The sequence below is a fragment of the Corvus moneduloides genome, chromosome 10 (genome assembly GCF_009650955.1).
Source record: "Corvus moneduloides isolate bCorMon1 chromosome 10, bCorMon1.pri, whole genome shotgun sequence".
Taxonomy (NCBI): Eukaryota; Metazoa; Chordata; class Aves; order Passeriformes; family Corvidae; genus Corvus; species Corvus moneduloides.
The window spans coordinates 531,442-556,341 of record NC_045485.1 but is presented as its reverse complement, the minus strand read 5'-3'; the positions used below and the strand labels follow the sequence as shown (position 1 = coordinate 556,341).

Sequence of the window (24,900 nt, the reverse complement as noted above, 5' to 3'; positions counted from 1 at the left end):
CCTAAAAAGGGTTCTTGTTTTAGGAATTGCTCCCTTTTGGAACAGCAAAGTCCAAGTTTTGCAGATTGAGTAACACGCTTGACCTGTTTTTTCACAGACATCTGTTTCCAGTATGATTTCACATAGGAAAGAGAAGGCAAGAGGGAGATGAGACTTCCAGATTGTTTCAGGCTTTACGGAGTCTTGTCAGTTTTCCTTATTTTAGATATGATGGGGCAGTTTCCATGGGGTGCTGCTTGGAAACATGAATTATTTCCTCCAATAACTACTGGGGGAAAAAATATAATTGCCTATAGAAATCACAGAACAAGATACTTTCAAAAGGAAAATATGAGTGAAATCGCCAGGCACTGGGCACATACTCAGGGACAGATGAGGGTAATTATATTGTTAAAGCATTTTACATTGTCTTGCGAATGTCCTTGCCAAATTATAGCAGTGTGGGACAATGGGTTCTTTGGGTTCCTCTTGTCTGGCAGTTACTATGGTGTTTCACACATACTCCTGTATTTACAGTTGTTCTTAAAGTGGATTGAAGGTAACAGTCCCAATCTCAATCTGTAGAAAATCAGCCCTGAATAAAATACCTGTCCATATCTTAAAATGGATGTCAGCCGATTAGTACTTCTTGAAGGTTCAGCAAAATATTCTAAATAGTTTTCATTATTTTAGTGCAATTTTCTACTTTCAACTAGGTCTGAAAGTGACAGCTCCACTCTAATGGTCAAATCTGTTGATAGTTTAAGATCAGAAGAGCTAGCTTGTTCTTATGAAATTTAAGTCCTTGTTTACTTTGTGCATTTAAAAATATACATAATTGCTGGGACAGAGTTCACAGTTACACTGGATTCACAGCAATTGGTCTCCTGAGAGTGAAAGGAAAAATTGGCTCAGGGGAAGGATCAGCCTGGAGTTAAGAGGAAAACAGGCTGGTTTTCATATTTCCTGTCTTTATTTATACATTTTTGTTAAAGCAAGATCACACATAAACGTTTGACAGGAAAAATCACAGCTTGTGCTGCCCCTGGAAAAAGGCACACAGCTTGATTGGTTGGTTGGTTTGGGAATGTTTGCTGTTCAGTTGGTCACATTAATGCCATCCTGTGCAGTCTGGGTCTCTCCTCTGACTAGGCTTCCTCCCTGTGGGTGGTGGGTTTTATGCCTGCCAAGTTGTGCCAGTGGTGTCTCTCCTCTCTGTCAGCCAGTATTTCAACAGTGTCACGACTGTGCTCTCTCTGGCTTGCACAGGACTCCTTCAGTGTAGCTTTGCTTGTAGAGCAAAGTCAGTTCTTTCTTGGGCACTGGATTTGTGCCTTTGTTTGTGGCCTGAGGTTTCTTCCTCGGGCAGTTCCTCTTCCAGCATCCCCCCAGAACAGGATTTTACTCACCTTTCACTCAGGGGCTGAGCCAGTCTGTCATTTGCCATCGGGATGAGGTATGTCCAAAAAGTCTGAATTAAACTCCCTCAAGTTGTTAGGGATTTGAAAATCAGTTGTGAATCCAGAGGCAGGTATGTCCTACAGAAGTTCGCTGTCCTTCAGTCCTTGTACCTTCCTGTCAGTTCTGCTTGAGAGTAAAGTTTCCCTCAGATTTTGTTTGCTCAGTTTCCAGAGTCACAGCAAACACAGTTTAAAGGAACAGCTTTCTCTTTACCCAGATAAGTTAGTACAAATATGCCTTGAACGTCCTTTGCACTGCTTGTGCCAAGGCTTAATGACAGGGCATTGTTAAACCTCCCGTATAAATCTTTAACAACTGGGCGAAACTTCGGTCCAGATCTGCAAACTCAAGTAAGTGGAAACAGTAAATAGTATTTGCTTCCACTTTTAAGGCCCACTGGCTGAGAAACTGCTCTTGCTTTACATTATTTACAGCCATTTGAGATGAAAAGACCTAAATGTTTATGACTATTTTTAGATTGCCATTTCTTAATTTCATGTGGGTTCACATACCTGGGCACTGGGGTGGATACAGCAGAGCCAGCCTGGTTTTATTTTAAGGCTTTTTGGATCAGTTCAAATGCCTGTGATAGTTTCCCCTCTTGAAATAATTTCTTATTACCAGGCTACTTGCTTGCTACGATTTGAATGTCCCTCTTCTGGGGGCAACTTAGGACCAGTGCTTCAAAAGAAGACAAATAATAGCAATTGCTTAGATCAGTGCTATACCTGGGAGAGAATTTTCCCCTCATCCTCGGATAACTCACTCAGTATTTTTAAGCCTGCAGTTGGATTGACTCTTAGAAAAAGCATCACACCGCCTGCTGAATTTGATGCTAGTCTTTCCTTTGGTTTTTATTTTCTATTTGAAGTTCACTGAACTTGCCAAGTCTCATGTTCATTTCAAAATATTTTAATTGGTCACAACATTATTCTTTATAAAATGCAGCTGTGTGCCCAGCCTACTCCATGGAAGATGTTCACTGAGTTAAGCTTGGGTTAATCTGAGCTCAGACATCAAAGATTCATGGTCACCAGTGTCAATGTCCCTTTACACCAGCTGAATGCCTGGCCTGGGCATAGAGGGCTGCCAGCAATTAATCCTCTAATGATTAATCAAGGTCACTATCAGGCCTGTGCACTCCTGGTCTGAGAGCTGGCAGGACTCAGGAACGAGGGATGCAATGGAATTTGAGCTCCTCTCTGTTGCAAGAGTTGCCCAGGGTGAATCCAACTAGCCTTGTGCTTCAGACTTGCTTATCTGAGTGTCCAAGCACCGCAGAGTACATGAAGCAAGGAACTATGGTTTTATTGCATTTTCCAGTCATTAAATTGCTACAGTGATTCCTTCTCAGTGTTGCTATTTTGAGAGCTAAATAAATCCTGCTTCTACAATCCACTTTTTGTATTCAGACCTCACCACCTCTCTTCCTTTGCTTCCCATAGATTGTGCAATTCGTTTTGTTAACAAAAATAAAGTGTATTTTTCTTTTGTGTTCCGAATGGGTAAAGTAAATGGAGAAATGGTGTAATGTGTATAATAGGCAGGCTATTTATTGGGTGTTGTCTCTCACAGGGTGAGGAAGCTTCCCTGTGACAAACCCACGACTCACCATGGAGTGCCAGAAGGCTTACAGGTCTCCTATGGGGTGATGCTGTTGCCCTTTGAGTTAAGGGAATATTTTTCTGATTTTGTCCAATTTTTTCCACAAGGTAAGGAAATAAGTTGTATTTACTGTGAGAGAGACACCGGCAGCAGGATTCTGTGCTTACTCCTCCTGATGGAAATCAAAAGTAACGTAACTGGAGTCAGTGGAGTGTGAAATAGTACAAACCCAAAGAGTACCTGCTCCTCATGCCTGTTGCTCCTACAGTTGATAAGGATAGTGAGGTGCTGGTCTCAAATGTGCTCAGAGGCTCTTTTCCTTAACTAGAATTGGCATTAAAAGAAAACAGTGGATGTTTTCTCCTCCAGTGCAACCTGTTTCCCAAAGAGCTCTGCTATTAGCATTTGCCTGTTACATTCATAATTGTTATTACTTTGGCTTTTCCTTGCTTGTTTTTTTTTCTCCCCTGACAGAACAAACTTTTAGTCAAAGCCCAGGTCTATAGGATTTATCTTCTGCACCAATGATACCATATTCCCCAATGCCTGGAAAGCAGCACATCGTGTTTTAACTTAAAATTTGCAGTACTGTGTAATTGCTACTTCACATTATCTGACCTCACAAACCCCTTGATTTTAACTACAGCTGCCTGACAACAGCAGCTACACTGTACAGCATAGCAAAAACACTGAATTACCTGAGCCAGCCTTGCCATTCTAATGGTGTTGGGAACCAATGGATTCATGTTTGAGCATTTTGCAAGGGAAATATACATTGACAATTTTTAATGGACTGTCACTCACTAAATGTACCATCTCTTGTTTTCCTGCTAATTTCTTTTCACATATGCTCACGAGCATTAGCTTCTGAATTCTTTTCCTCAGCTTCCAGTTGCAGCTATTGCCGTGTCTTTCCTAAGAGGTGGCACCCAAAACTGAACACAGTCCTCCAAATTCAAATGCTCCATTGTTCAGTATTCTGTCATTATATTATCTTCTGCATTATTTTTATATCCTCTTATTAATGCACCCACACACCCCATTTGCATTTTTTAACCTTTTTAAAAACTTTTTCATTACAACAATCAGATATAAGGGCAATGAAGTAAGTGTGGAACAATAGAAGGGAAGATCTTGATCCTCCTCAGACCTGAACCTGTTTTAAACTTCAGTGGTGACACTGATTTTGATTTACACTGAAAGGAAAGAGGGAGGATCAGGCTGTGTCTGTCTACAGTGAGACATCCATTTTTGATCATTAATAAGGAACAGTTTTGTAAAACAGTTGCAGAACACAACATGTTGTTTGGGAAAAGCACTTTTTCTTTTATCAGAAAGGTCTGTGCTGTGGGCTGGAGGCTGAAGGGCAGTGCTGGAGCCTGGATGCTGGCAGTGGTGTTGATGACTGCAGGGAAGCAGTGCAGGGTGCCCGTGATGATTGTGGGGCTGTCCTGCACAGGCACTGGGATTCACTCAGTTTAACCTCACAGCAGGACTAAGCAGCACATCCTTCATTCTAGGAGTAGTTTTAGCTACTCTAGACCGTTAGCTTCTGCACAGCCACATCTGATACTGATACTGCTCCTGGGGAGTGGGTCAAAGGCAGGGCACCCCAGCCAGCTGCAGGGGAATGTGTGGAATCTACTTAGAGAGGAAGAGACGATAAGGGGAGGTGGGAGGTGGCCAGAGGCAGAGCCACTTTGCCATGTGCATTCTGCCATCATAGCCCATGGAACCATTGCCACCACACCAAGCCACACTTGGGACTCCCATTGAGAAGAGATGGACAACAAGTTTTAAGCTGCAGCTGGAAAAAGTGATTTCTATTAAACAAGTGAGTATTTATGAGTTGTCTGGCTGCAGAAGCCAAGGGTGTGACTCAGAAAAATCACCTGAATAACACTGCTGCTAGCCAGGGAGAAGAAAAAGGTGAAGAAATCCATAAAGCAATCATTCATGCCTGGCTTTCTGGCAGACTGCACCTTAGCAGCCTCTTCAGTGTCTCTCTTCCTCCATTAATTGCTTCTGCTTTACTTGACTCTGGATTTTCTCCAGGAGCCACTGTTGAAAGTATCTGGTGGATATCAATGACATTGTCTCTGGAGGGACTTCTCCTCACACTGCCTGTTGTTTGATTCCATGTAAAGCAGTGAGATACAAATGTTCTCAGTCTTCTCTTGTATGCCCCAATTAAGGCAGTACTTTACTTGCCAAGTTAGGCAAGATTCGTAAACACGGGGTGTGGTTTTATGATGCAGCTAATTAGATCCAATGGCTAAGTGCCAGTCTGGGTGGTGAGTGTGCTCCTCCTGTCAGCAGCTTTATGCTTCTGTTCCAACTGCAGATTCTGCTGCTTGATGGACTCTTTCTGACGCAGTCCAGGACAATGACCTAGCAGAAACTGTTCACTTTTTTTTTTTTTCTAGATTAGTTTTCTGCCAGTCTGTCATCCTCTGATGGCTTGCGGAGGTAAGATGGGCATTCCTGCTGGAACAGGAAAGGATACAGGGTTGCTCAAGAGAAACAGAGTAATACAGAAGCATTACCTTAATTTCGTTGGTCACTTGATTGGTTGTAAATCCACACCTTTGCAATTCCCTATATGGCTTGCACAGGTCAATCACAACTGCCATCAAATGAGGAGACTTTTCTTCCTCTTTTTTCATGACTAGCAAGATCTGTTCACAGGATTGTTATTCTCATTCTTTCAGTTCACTGCAAAGACAAGGAGTGTTAATGGCAGCAATGGAAACTCAGTAGAGAGGAGGGGAAAACAAGGGATGCAGAAAGAAATGGGATACTGCTGTCATCTCTGATGATGGGCACTTGCAACAGCTCCAGATGCTGCCTCTCAGCCAGCCAGGGCACAGCTGGGAGAAGGGGTACTGCTGTCCCCTTCTTCCTCAGGTGTGACCTTAGGCTCGTACTCTCCTCCCTGTTCCCCTGCTTGGCTCCCTGTAGTAGCTCCTTCCTTGCAGCTGCTGGGATAATTTGGCCTTGGAAAACTCCCACAGAGGCTCTGGGAGCTGCACGTGAATTCATCAGCATGTCATTCCTGCATCCCTACATCCTGTGTTAACCCATTTCTTATCCAGAAAGAACATGTTGATGGATTGGAGGTGTGTGGAGCCCGAATGTCAGATTATCACAGCATCATTACCTGTTGGCTGTAACAATTTTGTGGGTTCTTTTGGCAAACTTTCCTACAGCTCAGTACTCTGAGAGAAAGCACTGGGAGTCCACATGCTGCAACCTAGAGGAACTTTGCCCTCCTCAGCACCAGGGGAGTAGAGGACCAAGAAATAAGACAGCATGCTGAACTGTATAGAGCCAACAGTTGTGCCACAGTGTGCCAACCCATGCAGGTAGAAATATGCTACTTAATTACTATGATAATGTAAAAGTGCTTCCCTATTGTTTGTCCGGCTCACATGGAACCACCCCTTATATGCAAAACAGGTTTGCTATTTAAATGTAAGCTTGTGTTTATATGCCAGCTGATAGCTTTTCCTGGGGATCCAAGACAGCTGACATTGCTGCCAACATAAGTAATTTTGCAGGTTGGAGAGTAGTTGGTAAGAGTGTGGTGAGCGTCCTTTTTGTCTAATCCAATAGGAGTGCTTTTTGGTTCTGGTTTTTTTTTTTCCTTTTGACGTGACTTCCAGAAGACACAGAATAAAAAAGGTATTTCTTTTTCTTTTCTTTTTTTTTTCTCTTTTCATAACCGTGGACATTGCTAGGAGCTAAAAAGGTAAATACAACATTTTGTAGGTTCAAGTAGGAATGCAGTTTGTGTATTCCTCCACCAAATATATTTTAAGAAAAAGACTGCTACTTCGTGTAACTCCTCTCTCCTGCTAAGAAAACCTCTACTTTAAGGCCCAGGAGCTACTGCCAAGCTGAGCCACAACAGTTTGAAAGCAGACCCTGATTGATTGTTTAGGAAAGCATGTACTGGGGAGCCGGAAAATCCCCTTGTAAATGTGGTAAGAAGTTTTTACCACAAGAGAAACTTTCTGTTTCTAATGTGGTTAAAAGGTTTAGTTCAGCTGGCTGCTGGATTAAAGTAATTCCAGTTTTGTGTCTTTTTCAGTTTTGAATTCTGAACGTTTTAGTTTGTTTAAGGCTTGTTGTTTGACAGTTCTTGCTGATAACATCTTTCTGACTTTACATTGAGGGTGATTTAGTAGACTAAATAAATGTGTGTTGCCTGGCTTGTTAAGAAATTCCATAGCCTGGATTTAGTGTGGGGTCTCGTCTAAGGTCATAAGTAGGCTGGAGATGGAGCACTCTGATGCTGGGCTTTGGCAGAAACAGGCAGAGTCATGCTGCTTAGGAGGGAAGAAATCTTCCACGCAGCCGTAATACCCACACTGTGTGTAGGGAGTGTATGTAAAAATGTATGCTCACACGTATCTCTGTTTAGTCTCTGGATAGATGGAAATGTCACTTGATTCTAGTATTTTCCTTGCTTATAGTTGCTGTGTCCAGAAACCTCAGGCTTGTTTCTATGGCAGCTATTCCCAGTTCAGCTATTTCCTCAATCCCCATTTGACAAAAAGTGGAAGATGTTGTGACACTCAAAGTGAGCGTGTCACAGAGGGGCTGAGAGTGTGGGCAGAGCTGTGTGCAGGTGACAGGCTCACATGGGAGGGACTCATGTGCAGCAGGCTGCAGCACAGCCTCCCATGGCACAGGTCTCTTGGCTTTCCATCAAGGACTTCGTGGGCCAGCCCAGATCTCTCTCTCTCTCCTTTTCTTCCTCTCATTTATTTTTTTTCCCTTTCTTTTCCTTCCCTGTTGCCCTGCTGTGAAGCAGGACTGCAAGATCAGGATGGCATCATGAGCAGGAACGCTAGGGAACCTGTGCTGCACTAGACAGGCTGACTAATCTCCCTTTAAATAGTCTGGAAGCACTCTGGTGAGTTTCAGTTTCAGAGCCATAAATAGCCAGATCCATGCTGGTAAGTAGCAAACAGCACAGCTATTTGTTCTAGGAAGGTCTTCCTATTTCCTTCATGTTATTGCATGGGTAGCTGTAATCCTGTTCTGGTAACACTCTGTACAGTAGCGGTGCTGCTGCCTTTCCTCACACTGCTGTATCTTCTGCTACAGTGAGGAGGGAGCAGCTGCTCCTGGGAGATGGAATTCTCTCTGCAGTGGCTTTGGATTGGAGTGGCAGTGGAGCTGTTGCTTGCTGTGGTCTGTACAGCTGGATTTAGCTAGAGCAGTCCAGTTCAGACCCTTCTGAGCAGTGCTGTGAGTTCAAAAATCTCACTGATATTTATAGCACCTGGAAGGTGAAAGCAAGGAATATTTGAATACTTGCTGCCTAGCTATGGATCTGGATAGAGTGGAATGTATGGTCCTCTGAGCTAGCTAGCCTTGTGCTTCAGACTTGTCTAGAGGATAAACTCAATTTATCTGTGTTGTCCTAAGTCAGAAATAAACACTGTAAAAAAAAAATTATTGGCCAAGTCTATGTTAGTTAGGATGGCTAATAAAATCTTCTTAAAGATGGAAGAGTGCAAACTATTCTCCAGGTAGGTGCATGCACTCTGAAGCTGCCTCCATACCTGGTCCTGAATTATCAAGGCAGCCTTCAAGAACATCAGGAGCTGGTCCATGTCTAATAGCCGCTATAGTGCTTTCCAAGATTTAGGTAAATAGGAGAATCCTCAACGAAGAGTGCAGCAAGTACTGCCTCAGCGAGGTAGGAGGCATTTGCATTTCTTACTCATAGTGTATTGTCATCTTCTTCCTGCCATCCTACCCACTCAGTGCGTCAGAGATCTAAGGCTTGATTTTTTAATATTTATTTTTCTTTTTTTCTTCCCCGCCTTCTCTGCTGAGCAAGGGATATCCAGGCCTTCAGTTTCTGGTGCATCATGTGAGAATTTTTTTTTTTTTCCTTCTATATTTTTCTCTTTTTTTCTTTCTTATTTTTTCCCCCATCTGCTGCGACATAATTCCCTCAATCTACTGGTTTTTTTTACTGGGGTGAGTTGGGTCACTAGAGAGGCTTGGTGCAAGAGGACAGAGGGCCAAGTAGATCTGAGGAGAGGAAGAGAGGCTGTGTGGGGCATAGCACAGACCAGTTACACAGAGGCAGCTTCCCTAAATTCTCCTTCATGTTTGCTTTCCTTCATAACATTGTTTTTAAATAATTGTAAAGAGGACAAGGTTTCTGCCTGGTCAGAAGTTCCACCCAAAGTGATGTGACACCATTCAGGCTGTTCTTTGATCTTATGGAAGGAGGGGTTTTCTTTTCCTTTTCTTACTCATGCTCAGTGCTTACCATCCTCAAACTGGGGCACAGCTGAGGCCAGGGATTGCCCCAGTGTGTCATTTATATGGGATTTTAAACTCATATTTGGGAAAGCAGAAGTTCTGTGCCAGGTTTTGCATATAACATCAACAGAGACAGTAATGGTCTTCTGAGGGAAAGTACTACAATGTCTTATTATCAACAGTCTTCTGAATTACAGAGTAAACAAAACAAAAACCCAGCCTGTACATTTAATTAAAAAGACAAAACAAAGCACAGCTTTTTCATTAACTGGATTTGGTGTAGTTACCTTGCAACACTCCAGTCAGACCAACCAGACTGTTCCTGGGGTAAGTTTGGCCTGAGTTCCAGCTACTATGCTATGCATAGGTTCTCTTTGAAAAAGCAGAAGGAAAAGACAAAGCTGAAAGTAGCAGAAAGTATGTTTCAATGGAGGACAGGTCCCACTGAGCAGAGAGAGCAAAAAGCAGTGGAATCTGCCCCATCACACTTTCCTGGGTCAAAATGTAGTGTGCTTTGTCCTCTTCCCTTTAGCACAATGGCTGCATTCCCTGTCTTGGAGCAAGAAACGTTATTCCGGAACAGTTCCTGGAGCTATCGAATTCCAGCCCTGCTCTACCTGCCGCGGTTCAGCATGATCCTGGCCTTTGCTGAGGAACGAGAGGACCTGGTGGATGAACATGCCAAGCTGATAGCCATGCGCAGAGGCGTGTATGACCCAGCCACGCAGCACGTTCAGGTACCAGTGCAGGGAGGAAGCAGCAGGCACTGCCCCCTGTTCTGCCCACCTGCCCCAAATGAGTTGAATGTATTTGCCCTCTTGCTGTACAGACAGGACAGCTTCTCCTCCCCAGGTACAGGAGACAAATCTGTCTATAAATAATGCATGTCTTGTTATGACTGCTGGGATTCAACCCTATGGGCAGCTTTTGGGGAGACTAAAGTGGAGTAGATATTCTAGGGGTGGCTTTGACCCCTCATTGCGGAGCTGGGGATGCAGATACAGAGATGGGACAAAAGTCCTGTTGTAGCAGGAAAAATGCGGCAGAGAGGCAGAAATGCCTCAAGGAAGAGGAAGAAATGCCACAAGGACGGGGAGGAGTAAATTAGTGATCAGTGACTATTCTTTTTTTTTTTTTAATTCATCATCTTAGGACTAATTTCTAGTTTAAAAAACAATTGAGAATAGCTAGTCTCCTCATGCAAAAAAAGTGTCTGGTTTGTTGGTGCCAGTGAATTGGCTGCCTTATTAACCTACCAGTTATTATTAAGTTATGCTGCCGGGTGGCTGGGCGTGGTGGAAACTCTAGTTATAATATATTTTTGCATATGCAAAGTCATTAATGTCTTGGGGGAAAAAAAAGTAACTATATTTTTCTATTCCAAACCTTCATTGGTTGTCTTAGAATATAGGCTCTTAAGAGCTGGAGTCTGTCTAGCAGAAGTAGCCTCTGAGCCCACCTGCAGTGTCATAGCATTCAAGTAACACCTTGTGTGACTCCCTGTAATTCAGTTAGTGGGGGTCAGTTGGTCATAAACTTAGTAATTTGTGTTCACATGCTAGAGTTTCTTAAAATGGAAATATTAAATATTCAATAAACATTAATATTAGTTGGATAGGAAAAGACAAGATACGAACAAAAAGGCTAATCAGCAAATCAGGGTAGAAAAGCTAATTAATAGAATCTTACTGGAAACTACTGCTTTGTTTACCAAGCCAGTAACACTATGTAGTCATAGTTTTCTAATTGCAGTGTTAATGTTAGAAACATGATTGTGTTATGTGCTATTCATTTGAAGAAAACAGGGCTTGGTGGGTAGTTATACCAGCTCTGTGACCTATTTTCCGAGTCAGACAGCTCAGGGTCCAAATCTCCACACCAGAGCCATGCAATCAGCCCTAGCAAGGTGCCTCAGTGTAGGCTGGGATGCCCATTCACATACTGATCAAAGTGGAAGAACAGGAGCCTGAATGAAAAGGAATTTGTTATCATCCAGGATGTTTGAAAAGGCCTTGGGTTTCTCTGTGACCTCCTAAAAAACATTGACACAGCACAGTGTCTGTTCTAGCACACTGACTACTGGGCGTGTCTGTGTGCCATATATATATTTGTGAGGATTTCTGAAAATTCAGCTGCTGTAGCTTTTTAAAGGGTGTCATCAGCCACCAGCTGCATCGAGATACAGAGCTATCAGTTCCTCAGGGAGTAGTAATTGAAAAGGACATAACCCACCTGCCTGGTGAAATGTACATGCTTTCTGTCATCTAAATAATTTTCACTTGCCTTTGGCAATGCCAGATTATTGTCTTCCCATTTCTTGCTCTATCCATTATTCTGTTTCTGTTCTTCCCATGCTCTTCTGTAGCTTTTATTCAGGCATCCTTGCACTATAACGTGGGTCTCTTTGTAACAGTGTGTTCCATTCTTGTCTCCCTTCCCACGGGCCCTGGCAGTGGAATAGGATGGAGACCCTTGTCAGTGCACAGCTGGAAGGCCACCGATCTATGAACCCCTGCCCGGTATACGATGAGGTCTCGGGGAAACTCATCTTGTTCTTCATAGCTGTCCCAGGAAAGATCTCTGAGCAGCATCAGCTGAGGACAAAGATCAACCTGGTGCGTCTCTGCTATGTCACTAGCATGGACCAAGGACGCACCTGGAGCACTGCCCAGGATGTCACCGACAGAACCATCAGGAATGAGTACAAAAACTGGGCCACGTTTGCGGTGGGGCCGGGTCATGGATTACAATTGCGCAATGAGGCCCGGAGCCTCGTGATTCCTGCTTATGCCTATCGTATCTTGGACCCCAAGCAACACCCCACCCCTCATGCCTTCTGCTTCATCAGCTCTGACCACGGGACAACCTGGGAGATGGGGAACTTTGTGGGGGAGGAGAGCGCGGTGGAGTGCCAGGTAGCAGAGCTGCACACCTGTGGCAGAAAGGTCCTTTACTGCAATGCAAGGAGCAGCAGGGGAGCCAGGATCCAGGCTGTCAGCTACAACCACGGGCTGGACTTCGAGGGAGGCCAGCGGGTTGAAATGCTAATAGAACCTCCCTCTGGGTGCCATGGAAGTGTTACTGCCTTTCCACCTCCCCCGGATGCCAAATGTCAAGATAGTTGGTTACTCTATGCTCATCCTACAGACCCAAGGGGTCGAAAAGATTTAGGAATTTACCTCAACAAAAGCCCTTTAAATCCAGCACACTGGACAAAACCCAGCATACTCTTCAAGGGCCTGTGTGCTTATTCAGATCTGCAGTACATGGGTGTTGGGCCCGATGGCTCACCTTTGTTCTCCTGCCTCTTTGAATATGGGACCCACAGACAATGTGAAGAGATGATTTTTGTCATCTTCACCTTGAAGCAAGCCTTTCCCTCAGAACACTGAGTCTCAAGCCTTTCCATCAGTATCAGTCTGAAAAACATCTTTGCTGATGCTTTTCACTGTCATTTCTCGTCCTTCAGCAAAAGAGTTTTTGTACTCCTGCTGCACACACAGTTTGGTGTTGGCTTGTTGTGTCTGTAGATTGTGAAGTCTATTAAACATACCACAACTTATTGTTTTCTATTGCCTGTTCTCCCTTTTTGCCTTTCCCTTTGGCTGCCTTTTTACACATCACGTGTCCAAAACAAGTGTGGGCTTTGTATAGGGCTTCTCACCTTGAGGTCTCTGATGGACTTCCTCAGGGACACGTGTGCTGACAGTGCAGGGACTGCGAGGGAACAGATGGCAGCAGGGTTATGCGGAGTGGTATTTAGTAAGTTGTGGAGAAAGTTCTAGAGAGGGCACTGGGATTACTACCCTATATCTGCTGTCATCTTCTTCAGGAAACTGCTTTGGCTCTGGTAAGGAGCATTGCTTCTTGCAACCAGTGTAGGAATGCGGGCACCTCTAATTTCCAGTGCTTTCTGTCTCCTTATTTCAGCAAGGCTGTGTGATGCATTGCTCTTGGGATATTCCTTGCCCACTTCTTCAGTGCATTTGGGGCTGCCTTGCTGGGTTCCCAGGCACCCCAGGGAGCTTCTGTCTAACTTAACCTTCTCCTTACTTCGTGTGCTGTGTTTCCTTGCTTACTCGCCCATTTGCTTACATGCATTGAGAAGCTGCAGTTTCCCGTGTGTAAGGAAACCACAGCCTTGTGTGCTCTGCCTGCTCCCTCTCCCTGGGCAGTGACAGTAGGAGTCATTGAGGACACCAGGACCCTTCGATGTTGGGGGACAGAGCAAGTGGCAAAACCGGCATTTTGCCTATATGGGGACTGCAGGATCAGGACAGGTCTGCAGAGGGAGCTCCCAATTTAGAGTCAGGAGGGGAGGTGCTTGCTGGTCTTTCTAACACAAGTGCCAGTGATCAACATAGCAACTCTCTTACCATTGACTACCCCGTGTCTTGTTATTACAGAGTATTATTGGCTTATGAGGCACTATGTCAAACAAATAACATTGCCCCATTTCCAACAAAAAAGCACCAATGTGAGAGGAAGGAGACCTGACCAAGACCAGAGTGGCATAAAACACTCAAGCTGGAAGGCTTTCCAACGTAGACAGATTTTCAGAAGATTTCTGAAGGAGACAGCTCTAGTTTTGGTGAGAGAGACTCTATTCTACTACTGTACATTGTGATTTGAAAGGAGCCATTATACAGTGACTAGACAAGGGACAGACCAGAAACTAAGGGCTGCCAGGGGAGACCCATCAGAGCAGATGGAGCTAGGGAAGTGTTACCCATGCCTCCAGACAAAATTCTGCATGTGAACCAGTCTGTGTTTGTTTCCTGTGTGCTGTATCCTGCGTGTGTGCACATGTTCAATGACTGCAAGGAAAATATATTTGTTTGCCCTCTTGGTGAAGAAAAACACCTGATTTCCAGAGGTCTCTCAGAAGATGTTCCTTTTGGTGAACACTGGCAAGTCCCATAGGATCCTTTGCAGTGTCACTGCTCAGGTCTGCGAGTCTCTGCTTGCACAGTGCTCCTGCCCTTGCCTTTTACTACTGACAGCTTTCATGGGTGGTGGAAAAAGAGGCCCTGACTTTCCTCACTATCCAGATTTGTTTCAGGGCACCTGGATGCTGCAGATACCAAGGGAGTGAAGGGCTCTCATGACCTTCACAGACACACCTGTAACTTGTGAAGCCTTTCCCAAGCAGCAGGGCAGTAACATGCTGGGCTGGAGTAGCAGAGTGGCTCCGGTAGCCAGTACTTTGTGGGTATTACTCACATGCTCTTTAGATGTAGGCCAGAGTCTAAATAACCTTTGTGGCCAGCAGCCTGTCACTGATGCCTAATGAGGGAATGGTATATTTAGACTTCAGCAAAGCTAACTGCTGCCCTATAGACCTAACCTCCTCATCAGGTACTATGGAATACTTTAGTTTCATGACATGGAAAGGCATACTTAAGTTTTTATCTGGCCACGCCTGGCAGTTCCCATGCTGATGCAGTGCACAGGCTGAATATAGGTGGGGGGGTTGGGTGACCACTGTACGTCTTGAATGATGCCACAGACAGTATTTATTTACTGGTCTGGAGAGGCTTGTGGCTGGACACCCATCTGGTGCAATACTACCTGGACATCTATAGAAAAACCAGTTTAGATAAAGTGTCTATTGTAGTGTCTTGGAGATATTATTCCAAGCTAACAAGTCATTAGGGATCACAGAGCTGTTTATATTGGGGGATTTGGATTCACCTTTTGAACAGCTGCAGCTGAAACTGTGCTTTCTTTTAGGACCAAGAAATACTCACAGGAACCAGCCTGCACATTCAATTGCCACAATCATCACTTATATTTGGATCCCTTCCCCTTGTTTTTGTCTCCAAGTCAAGGAGTAGTGTGTGCCTGGACAAGGGATTTGAAGGAAATAGCAGAAACTTGCTAAAAACCTATGTTGGTGGTGGGGGGGATAGGAGATAAGTATGCAGCTAATTAGTCTCAGATGTCTAATGAGAGCTTGTACCTGTTACCTGGTGTTAGTGTGCAGAAGATCAGGAGAAGCTCTCCAAACAGTTTCATTCTAACAAAACTCATTTTGTGAGCAGCTCTGTCCACTCTGCATCCAGATACATGTCTGTTGCACGGAGAGCACTGGGAGGTCAAGCAGTAGTTGACATTCAGAGCTGTTCTGCTTCCTGCTGCAGCTGTGCTCCACAGAAGCTACTGGAGGTACCAGAAATCCCAAGGAGTTGGTGCAGGTGAGGTTAGCAGTGCACTGTGACCTGGCAGGGCTGTCAGAGCAGCTGCACGGTGCCTTTGCCATATGCAGATTCTCATTTTTGTTGGGAGAACAGAGTTTGTAACCACTCTGTAGCTTATAGCTACTGTCCACTGGCAGAGCCACTTCATGGCATTCAGTGTCTGACTCCATTTAGGCACCTGAATCCATAGGAGTTTGCTAAAGGCCTGTGTGGATGTTGGTGGAGCTGAAGGCCAGGTTCAGCTGAGCTAATTTTGGTGTGCAGACAGCGCTTGCTCTGCGTGGACAGGAAGCCCTGCACAGTGCAGTTCTGCTCATCTAGCAGGGCCCTGTTCTGGCCACACAGCTTCGGGCTGCTGCTGCCCACAGTTTCATCTCAGTGCAGAGGTTAAACTGGACTCTGCAGACCAAGCCTCTGCATAACTGAAAGCAGCAAGAAGGCTTGCAGGGATGGATACTGGGTTGTGCTGGTTCACTCTCCCTCTCCACACCCACACATTCTAGCCTCCCCCTGTGCAGTGACAGTCTGTTCTCTCCTGCCTTGCTGTCCATGCGGTGTACAGCATAGCACTTCATGTGCATGGTCCAGGTACTGTGGTTCCAGTGCTTTTCCTGGCTCTGCAAACCATAGGGCTAGCAGGGTTTGTGCCTTTCCTCTGCCTCTGGACTTTGAGTCGCAGCTCAGCTGCTGCTTTCAGGTATAGCTCAAATGTGGATATGCAGAGAGCAGAGTGGTTGGAGGTACAGGATAGGCAACCAAATTTGCCGTGCAGGCAGTGGCCCTGTAGGAATGTCCTGGCATTGCCGACAACATGTCTTGGAGATGCAACACTAAGCATGCCACACAGCATAGCTGAGGGACAGATGTACAGACAAAGAAAAGGGAAGTGAAAGCTCCGGTTCTTCCCTCTCTGACGCAGATTGCCAGACACGGCTTTGCTCTATCCCACCTTTGGGGATTTAGAGTAGGAAAGATCTTTGAGTCCATCTCACAGCAGATGAGAGGGAGCTTTGGTCACAAATCCCCAGCGCGAATCAGCCTTTCAGTCTGCTTCTGTGCATGGAGAAGTAGTAATTTTATTTTTTTGAGTTCTTTGAAGTCCCCTCCTCACACCTAGCTAGATATGAGGACTAGTCAAGGCAGGAATGGGGCAGTCGGTGCTATGTATCTTAATGCATGGTGTGTTACTGATCAGAGGTTTATTTACTCCCCACGGAGACCTGTAGTGGGTAAGGCAGACAGGAAAAAGATGAAAACTCAAAGGATCTGGCAGGAGATCGTAAATAGGACGGCAGGCCACCAAAGCCTGGGGGACTGAATCTGTGAGGGAGCAGAAGAGATCACCAGCTGGGACACAAAGCGGGAGGGAAAGGCAGGGAACATGGGCTTGCTAGTCACTTCAGCTGCAGCATGAAGAGGGAGAATGGGGGCTGCAGGGATATGTCACACTCACTCTCTGAGCTGTTTGAGTTGAGGAAGTTGTCCGTGGCTGAGTTTCCTTTCCCTCTCTGTGCTATTGAAACAGGAAGCTGGTGAGCTGAAGCTGGCTGATCGTTATACACAGACACACAGGCAGCTCTGGCAGCTCCTGTGCTGGCATTCAGATTTCCTCCAGCTCCAGCAATGGATCAGTGCTGGTACCACGGCAACATCACTCGTTCCAGAGCTGAAGACCTGCTCTCCAAAGTAGGCAAGGATGGCAGCTTCCTTGTGAGGGCCAGTGAGTCAATTGCCTCGGCATACGCGCTCTGCGTGCTGTAAGTACAGCGTTCACCGCGCCCTCAGCCCACACTGCTGTCCCTGCTGGGCAGGGGTCACCCCTGCCCTCTCCCCAGCACAGAGGCAAACAGGCGCTGTACTCACCGGGAACGTGCAGCCCTCATCAGAGCATGGCTGGTTTCACCTGACTGGGCCATGGGGTGGGGAAGGGTTAGGGGCCAGGCTGAATAAACCCATAGCTATGTACTGCTTTACTGCTCACGCTGCTCTTGCCCCTGATTCAAAAGGAGAGATGGTCAAAGGCATCTGCTGCTGTGCTCTGAAAGAAAATAACTTGAACTTCTGGAGTGTCTTAACAACTTGGGTCAAGTATTTCTCTTTAGTGACCCCAGTCCCAAGCCTGGTACCTCCCAGGCACTTTTCTTGCTCTGGGTCAGTGTATGTTTGAGCTCTCTGCTTGTACCGTGTTGCATTCAGCAAAAGGCTTTAAACAGTTCCTGGAGCTGTGCACAGTATACCCAGCACAGCAGTGATTCCACCTGCATCATTAATGTGGCTCATGGGGTAAACGTTTCATGTGGGAAGCAGGGAGAGAAGTGCTGGCAGCCCTGATCCCCCCATTCTGAGTTAGGTCAGGGAGCAGAGAGCAAGGCCTCCTGCCCTGGGTTTGAGAGGGGCAGGTATTATTCCTGGAGGCAGGAGAGCAGGGGTGAGAGGAGACTGAAGTCACTAGGTAAAATCTGAGACATTTGACCTTGCATTACAGAGAGATCAGACAGTTGCTCCTTGCTTAGGAGAGATCAAGAGAGCCTTTGTGGGACCCTGTCAGATCCTCTTTGCTGCCATTGTGCAGCAGATCAATGAAACTCATTTCATCTTTACCCCACATTACATTACAAGCAGGTTTCTCATTTTCTCAAAGTGTATTTCTTGTAGTGGTGAAGCTGGTGCTGCTGTTTATAACTCTGTGCTAACTGCTTTTCTCTGAGGTCAGATTCTGGTGACAGCACTGTAACTGCCCCGGGGGCGTAGATGTTGGCCTGCCAGAGAGTGGTGCCTGGAGTGGGTGTGTTCACAAGGTGCAGAGAGCCTCGGTGCCTGCCTGTTAAGGCACTTGTAACAATACAGGAACGAGTTTTGTCTCTCTGGAGGGAGCAGAGAAAGAAGGACAGGGGCATATGAATAGCCAATACTAGCAGGAGGGAGGAGAGACAATCCTGTAACATGGGCTGAGGGCCAGAGTGGTCAGTCAGGGAACAATTTACTAGAACAGACTGTTGCTTCCATTGAGTGATTTTAGTATTACCCCATTGGTTTGACTTGTAACCAGTATGTACACAAAATATTTTCACTGAGTGATGGTGGGGATTATAGAAAGGGAAGGTGCTGCAAAAATGCCTACTAACATGCATTTGCATAAATTTTTCCATTGTAAATATTTATGCAGCCAGCTTTGAAAGCCTTTTGTGACTTGGGAGACATGGGATGAGGAAATAGAAACAATATAATGACCATGAGTTTCTGAACCGGGAGCCAAAGGTTATGTTCTTAAATCCATTCTGAGGCAGCTAATATGAATGGCTTGATTAAAGAATTGGGGAGCACCCAGCCTTGCCAGCCAAGAACAGCTGGGTCAGAGGTGCAAAGGGCTGGCATTAATTACAGTCTGGGAAATGTCTCACAGACTGCTGTCAAACAATCCAACAAGCTTTCAGCTTATGCTGGTTTGCAGTTAGTTTGTGGAGAAGTGGTGAATAAATCTTTCCCTCTGAATGTCATCTCCACAAAATGGGCACCTTTGCTGAAGCTAAAAACTTCCTCAGAGATGTATCAGTTTCAGCTGTGCTATTGACTGGAAGGTGTTTGAAGTTTGGGCTCTTCAGTTACTTCTGTTTAAAAAATAGGAGATGATGAATGGGAGAGTGGGGAATTGAAAGGCTGACTGCAAATTGTTTCCACAAAAGATAATTATGTTGAAAAAGAGAAAGTGTCAACTATGTATAGATATGGAAAACAAAAAAACCATGAAATTTGCTCTGAAAAAGAACTGTCATATTCTACAAAGCTCTAATATTTATTGGGCAGATCAATCAAGATCCAGAAGAAGTATTTATTATTCTAATATCATAGAATGAAATAATGACTTCATTGAAAAGCTGCTTTAGAAAAACAGGGTTTGTATAAATATAGACAAGTAGGGGAGGTGTATTTGCAGGGCCTTTTAAGAGTACCTTGACTCCTTTTCTGAAACTTAGAGCAGCAGCATTTAGACGGTGAAAGGCTGGGGAATGCTCCTCCCCCTGCACTGCTGTCCCCTGCTCTGGTCACATTGCCCCATAAAAGGCAAGAAGCAAAACCCTTTTCCTCCTCCTTTCTCTGTGCCTAAATCATTTGATCTGTGAGTTTATTGACAAGAAATGGGCTCTTTTACGCACCTGGAGGGGAATGCCCGAATCCTGAAATCCAAAAGAGCCTGCTTAGTGTTCTCTGCACCTGAACTGGTACCATTCCTCCAGGGGATCTTCTGTTGGCAGTTCATCCATGAATGGCTGCAGGACTAACATCACTTCTAGAGGTGACACTCAAGGACCAGCTGCAGCTTTGGGACCCCTCTAAGAGGACCCTGCCTGTGAGATGCCCTTTCCAACACCATGCCTCTCTCATGGTGCACTTGGCACCAGGCCTAGCACAGCAGCCCTGTTTAGTGCTCCAGACACTCCCAATATGCACATCATCACCTGTGCATAAAAACATACAGCAGGAGAGGAAAGAGAAAATGCCAACCTTGTCACACTGTTTCCTCCTCTGGCTGGTTGAGAGGACAGGGAGATGACAAGTACTTGGAGACTTGTTTAAACTGAGGCTGATGTTTTATGTACCCTCCACATGGACAGCCTGAACAATGGTTGAGCAATTCTGAACTCAACCCAGCTTTTAAGGGGGACCTGGAATGTGGCGATAACTGGGACTGCATAACTAGACAGTCAGGATGCCGAGGAGAGAAAACCTAAGGGTGAAAAATGGAGTAAGAATCGCAGTCTTCTCCATCCACACACACTAAATTAGGGGACTGGCAAGGAGGATTCCTGGTTTTGATCCTAGGAAGTGCTCCTCCCTTCTCCTGTCTCACCCAGCTGCCCTTCTTTCATTGTTCTTATACTGATCTTACTTGTCCTCAGCTTAAACCTCTTCACAAGCATTACGACAGCAGCCTTGTAAAGTCTTTGTGATGGAGCACTTTCTGTGAAGGCCACATGAGGGTCCTCTTGTGAGCAAGAGCAATTGAGCTGCTTCATTTATCAGTTTCATAATCTCCACATACACAAATTGTCTCTCATCAGCTGCATGAGCAATTCTGCTTAGCCCTGTTTGCATATCAGCAGGAGGAAATGGTGTAAGAGAGCTGCATTGACACATAAAAACAAACCCCATACCCTTCCTTGGGGCATATCCTCACCTGGCACCGATTGCCTGGGATTGGTGAAATTAGCAGTGCTGTAGCTGCCCTACAGTTGGGGATCATGTCTGTGACTTCCAGCTCTGTACCAGATGTGTGAGTGAATAGATGCCTGTGAAACGAGCTCTGGAAACAGCTGGAATTCTTTTGTGTCCTTTGCATTAATGCTAATGCCTTTGCATTAATGTTCATGTGGATAAATCCTCCAGACACCCTGGAAAGACTCAGCTATGATCTACGAGGAATTTATTTTCATTTCCAATGTCTCTTTGTGACTCCTCGTGTAACGCTGCCTGAAATCCTGGCAGTCTCCTCTCTCCTGCATGGAGTGATTCTGAAAGGCATATGATGAATAGACTCACATCAGAACTCTAAGAGAGATTAGGATGTTTATTGATTTGCCTGATCTCCCCAGCTGGGAGGCTGACCTCAGCCCACATTTTGTGACAATTCCACAGGTAGTGCAGTGTTTCTGTTACAATAAAGGAAGTGTGGATTCTGTTCTTCCTTTTGAGAAGGAAGGGGTTGAACCAGCACCTTTTGCTGGCTCAAAGCGATATTGTATCTTTTAAGTGCTTTGCAGATGACTTAAAAGATTTGATCAATCTGTTGTTGTGAGAAAGGTAAAAATATATTTTATGGTCAATACTTCTTGGGTGAGCTGCACAAAGCTCAGCAGCTGCTGAGGAAGGTCAAGCTTACAGCAGTGTTCAGGCTTCCCTTGGGCTCCCGTGCATTGATGTGACCCTCCACTGGGCACAAGACTCCTCCATCCCCCCTTAAATAAGAATCTAATTGAATTTAGCTGGGACAAAATACTTGTTGTGGGTGCTCTACAGATGCACATGTACAGTGTGCATCCACACCAGGATGGTGAGATGGGTTTTCGTTTTAGGATTTGTAGATAAAAATGTGCCTGGCAATCAGCTGTTGTACTGTGATTTAGCTGAAATATATGATTTGCTTTTTCCAATACAAGTCAATGCACTGGCCCTTCAGTTTACTCATTTATTGCTGATTTTGGCCCTTTGCCTTTCGGATTTCTGCTTTTTCATTCCTTCCTGAGACGCCCGCTCTACTGACAGCTAGAGCTACTTGGTGTTTTCTCTCTTTCCGGCCAGAAGAAGAGTGGAATAACTCCCTCTGAGCTAATGCTGATATCACTTTCTGCAGTGACATCTGCAAGCAGATGTTCCTGTTTCAGTGACCAGGAACACTTCAGGTTTGTGTTAGTCCACAGACTCCAGGGAAAGAAAGAAAGAAAGAAATGTTTAAAACCCTTGGGCATGAAGCAATCTATGTGTCTCAGGATTTTCCAACGTCTTTTCTCATGGGGAGGGATGCCATAGTGAGATTCCTTTCTGGACATGGTCTAACCACATCACCTGTGGTCTGTTCCAGGTACCGGAATTGCGTTTATACCTACCGAATTCTGCCTGATAAAGAAAATAAGCTGATTGTCCAGGTAAGCCATCTCTGTACTATTTGGTCCCACAAAAATGTACTTGAGAACTGCTGGTTTTCAAAGTAATTCTAACACCAACAGAAAAAGGATATAAGGAATTAAACTAATGTCAGGCCAGCACAGTGCTGGTCTCCAGGCCAATGCTGTGGAGATTTCAGTGTCCGGTCTGGTCCATAGCTGTGGCCATTGGCACACTCCTTAACACACATGCCTTCAATTCAGTGGCACAGCCAGGTTTTATGTAACTGAGAAGCTCAGCACATGGAATTACTTTTCCTTTGAAGCCAGCTTCTTGTCAATACATCATGGATCTCTTAAATCCAAAACTGCAGCACAGTTGCCTACACCCAGAGAATGTAAATTGAGTTCTCATCTCAGGACCCAGAAAGTACCAAGACTGAGGGCAGGAGTTTCAGATGTTCTGTTTATTCCTATTTTGATTTAGGAGCCTAAATGAGCCACTTCCCCTTCCTGTGCCACCCTCTCAGCCCACTTTTTTCTAAAATATAAATCATGAAACTTGGGGTGGGGAGGCAGGCATGGTCTCCTACAGCCCCAAGAACTGGGCATGTGTTTACTGGGCAACAGTGGGGGCTGCAGCCAACTCATGCTCTTGGCACAGTCAGTGCTGCATGGGCATTCCCTGCTAAATGGAATGGAAATGCCCATGCCACCCAGTCTGCCTTGCTATTCAGAGTGGGTCTACAATCATTCCTTCCCATTTCAGATGACAACTAGCTTCCCACACTAGAAATCAGATTTCTACCAACTTCATGAGCAGCTTACACGTCTCCCATGCACCATGTTATTTGTGTATTTCCTCATGTGCTTTGGAGTTATCAGTGTTTCTTTGAGATCTGCACTAAGAGGCAGCATATCTGAAACAAGAGTCCTGAGTTAGTGAGAACAGCTAAGTGCTGGCAGCTTGCTTTCAGCTGTGGGTGTTGGTAAGAATGGTGGATTGTGTGTCCTGGGTGCACACATCCAGCTTGGCTCCTTCAAGATCCTCTTTTGGGTAGCTCGGGCTGTTTTCAAGAGCTCCACTCAGGTGCAGCTCTGCACAGACACAGCTGTATTGCCACCAAGGCTAATTCCAAGCTCTTGGTGCTGTACTCCAGAGGACTGTGTGCCCAGAGCCAGCCACCATGGCCCTGTCGTCCTTGACAGCTGGATTGCCCAGAGCCATTGAGAGTCCTCTGCCTCACTTGCACTTCTGTTTCTGAGGAGGAACTGCCAGCAGGAGTCTATGATGGACTTGATCTGGGTCTGTAGTGTTACTATGGCACGTCACCAGAGTTCATCCCTCTTCCTGGAGCACTGAGTGACACTGTGCAGAGGAACCTGTGCAGGCTCAGCCGGGTGCAAGCCTGGGACCAATAACTTGCTGTTCCACCTGGCTCCACACACTGTGCTGCAGGCTCTTTGTAGTGATACTTGATATCCCCCCATCTTCTGATATATCCCAACCATTCTGTCCTAAAGAGTGTGTTTTGGTGCATTATGTTGGTGTGATGATGAGGTGGTGGTAAGAGCCCAGAAGGTGATATGGTGTTTATCATTTTTGTCAGTACCCAGATCAGCTGCAGAGATCAGGGTCTCACTGTGCCAGAGAGCTCACAGATGAAGCCCCACAGGCAGGGACAGTGCTGGGGGATACCTGAAGCCCAGGCAATGGGCACAACTATGTATGTCCCACACCAGCTCTGTGGCAGGGCTGGCATGGGACCCCGGCACTGCTAATGGTGTCCTTGCTCTCTGCACTGGCAGCAGTATGATGAATGGAACTTGTGGAACCCTAATTCTGAATAACTTTGGGGTATTAGTTTGACAGCTGCTTTGTCTTTTGCAAAACAAGCGCAGAAATGATCCTATGTTGGGTTTTCCCCTGTGAGAGAGGAAGAAAGGTAGGCCAGAGGGTATCTGCAAAGGCAGCCAAACAGCCCCACACTTTGTCCCTCCGTGCCCTGCCCTGTCCCCTCCTCATCTCTCAGCTGCCCCGCTGGCAGATGGTGTGAGCAGCCTGTTCTAGCAGGACACAGATGCTATGAGTGACAGGAGAGTTTGAAACCTGAGCAGAGAGCAATGTGCCTGTGTGCACCAACTCTCCAGAGAGTGCTGGGCCACAGGCTGCTTCCAGCACCTGCCAGTGAAGGTCTGTGCAGAGAGCTCTGTGTGTGACAGCCCAGGAAGATGCAAGTTGCACTTCCCAGTTTGTACTGGATCCGTGATTGTTTCTGCTGTGACAAAGGGCCTGTTTTCATGTGCAACTCTTGTCTGCAGATCAGAGCACTGCAGCCATAAGAAATCTGTGTTTCTCTCTGGTGTAAAAATGGGCAGCTCTCATGCTGGATCAAGGTTTATGAACAAGCAATTTTTAAGGTTTGCTTGGGCCCCATGTTGTGATTGCGAGGGATTTCTCTTGTTCCTGTGTCATGGAATGCAGAGGGGCTGTGGCGGAATACCTTTGTGAGCTGGGTTGCCAGGAGCTGTAGGTTGAATATCAGGAGGAGGCTAAATAAAGTGTGTTGTTAACTCATGTTTTGAAGACACAACACCTCCTGCTTTGTGCTGCCTTATTCCAGTTCTGTGAGAGAGGCAGAAGAAGGGGGCTGGCTTCTTCTGGCAAGAGAAAGATGCAGTGAGAGTTGTAATTCAGGCTCAGAGGAAAAACAGTCCTGTGTGCTTGGCTGCTGCTCTTGGTACAGTGTTCCAGCTGGGCCAGA

The 24,900-nt window shown here is 45.7% G+C and overlaps 3 protein-coding genes across 13 annotated transcripts in view; 2 read left to right on the top strand and 1 right to left on the bottom strand.

Moving 5' to 3' along the window:
• Nucleotides 1-1,564, bottom strand: part of NGEF (neuronal guanine nucleotide exchange factor) — a 48,686-nt gene extending 47,122 nt beyond the window's left edge. The window contains exon 1 of the mRNA XM_032119260.1: nucleotides 1,389-1,564. The gene's annotated coding sequence lies outside the window, so the exon portion shown is untranslated. The remainder of the gene's footprint in view (nucleotides 1-1,388) is intronic.
• NEU2 (neuraminidase 2) overlaps nucleotides 1-12,906 on the top strand; it is a 33,600-nt gene extending 20,694 nt beyond the window's left edge. For 4 of the 9 annotated variants that reach the window (XM_032119267.1, XM_032119265.1, XM_032119268.1 and 1 more), the window contains 2 exons: nucleotides 9,869-10,073; nucleotides 11,790-12,906. In XM_032119267.1, the coding sequence (XP_031975158.1) occupies nucleotides 9,869-10,073; nucleotides 11,790-12,728 (1,144 nt within the window). In that variant the 3' untranslated portion in view covers nucleotides 12,729-12,906. Of the gene's footprint in view, nucleotides 1-3,015; nucleotides 5,515-6,254; nucleotides 6,411-6,457; nucleotides 6,730-8,902; nucleotides 8,936-9,868; nucleotides 10,189-11,789 lie in introns of those variants that run through there. The other 5 variants (XM_032119263.1, XM_032119264.1, XM_032119266.1 and 2 more) reach the window with 4 other exon arrangements.
• The window catches only part of INPP5D (inositol polyphosphate-5-phosphatase D), a 62,291-nt gene continuing 47,409 nt past the window's right edge, over nucleotides 10,019-24,900 (top strand). For 2 of the 3 annotated variants that reach the window (XM_032119258.1, XM_032119257.1), the window contains exons 1-4: nucleotides 10,022-10,073; nucleotides 15,402-15,533; nucleotides 17,062-17,293; nucleotides 22,114-22,177. In XM_032119258.1, the coding sequence (XP_031975149.1) occupies nucleotides 17,160-17,293; nucleotides 22,114-22,177 (198 nt within the window). In that variant the 5' untranslated portion in view covers nucleotides 10,022-10,073; nucleotides 15,402-15,533; nucleotides 17,062-17,159. Of the gene's footprint in view, nucleotides 10,074-15,401; nucleotides 15,534-17,061; nucleotides 17,294-22,113; nucleotides 22,178-24,900 lie in introns of all 3 variants that reach the window. The other variant, XM_032119256.1, reaches the window with a different exon arrangement.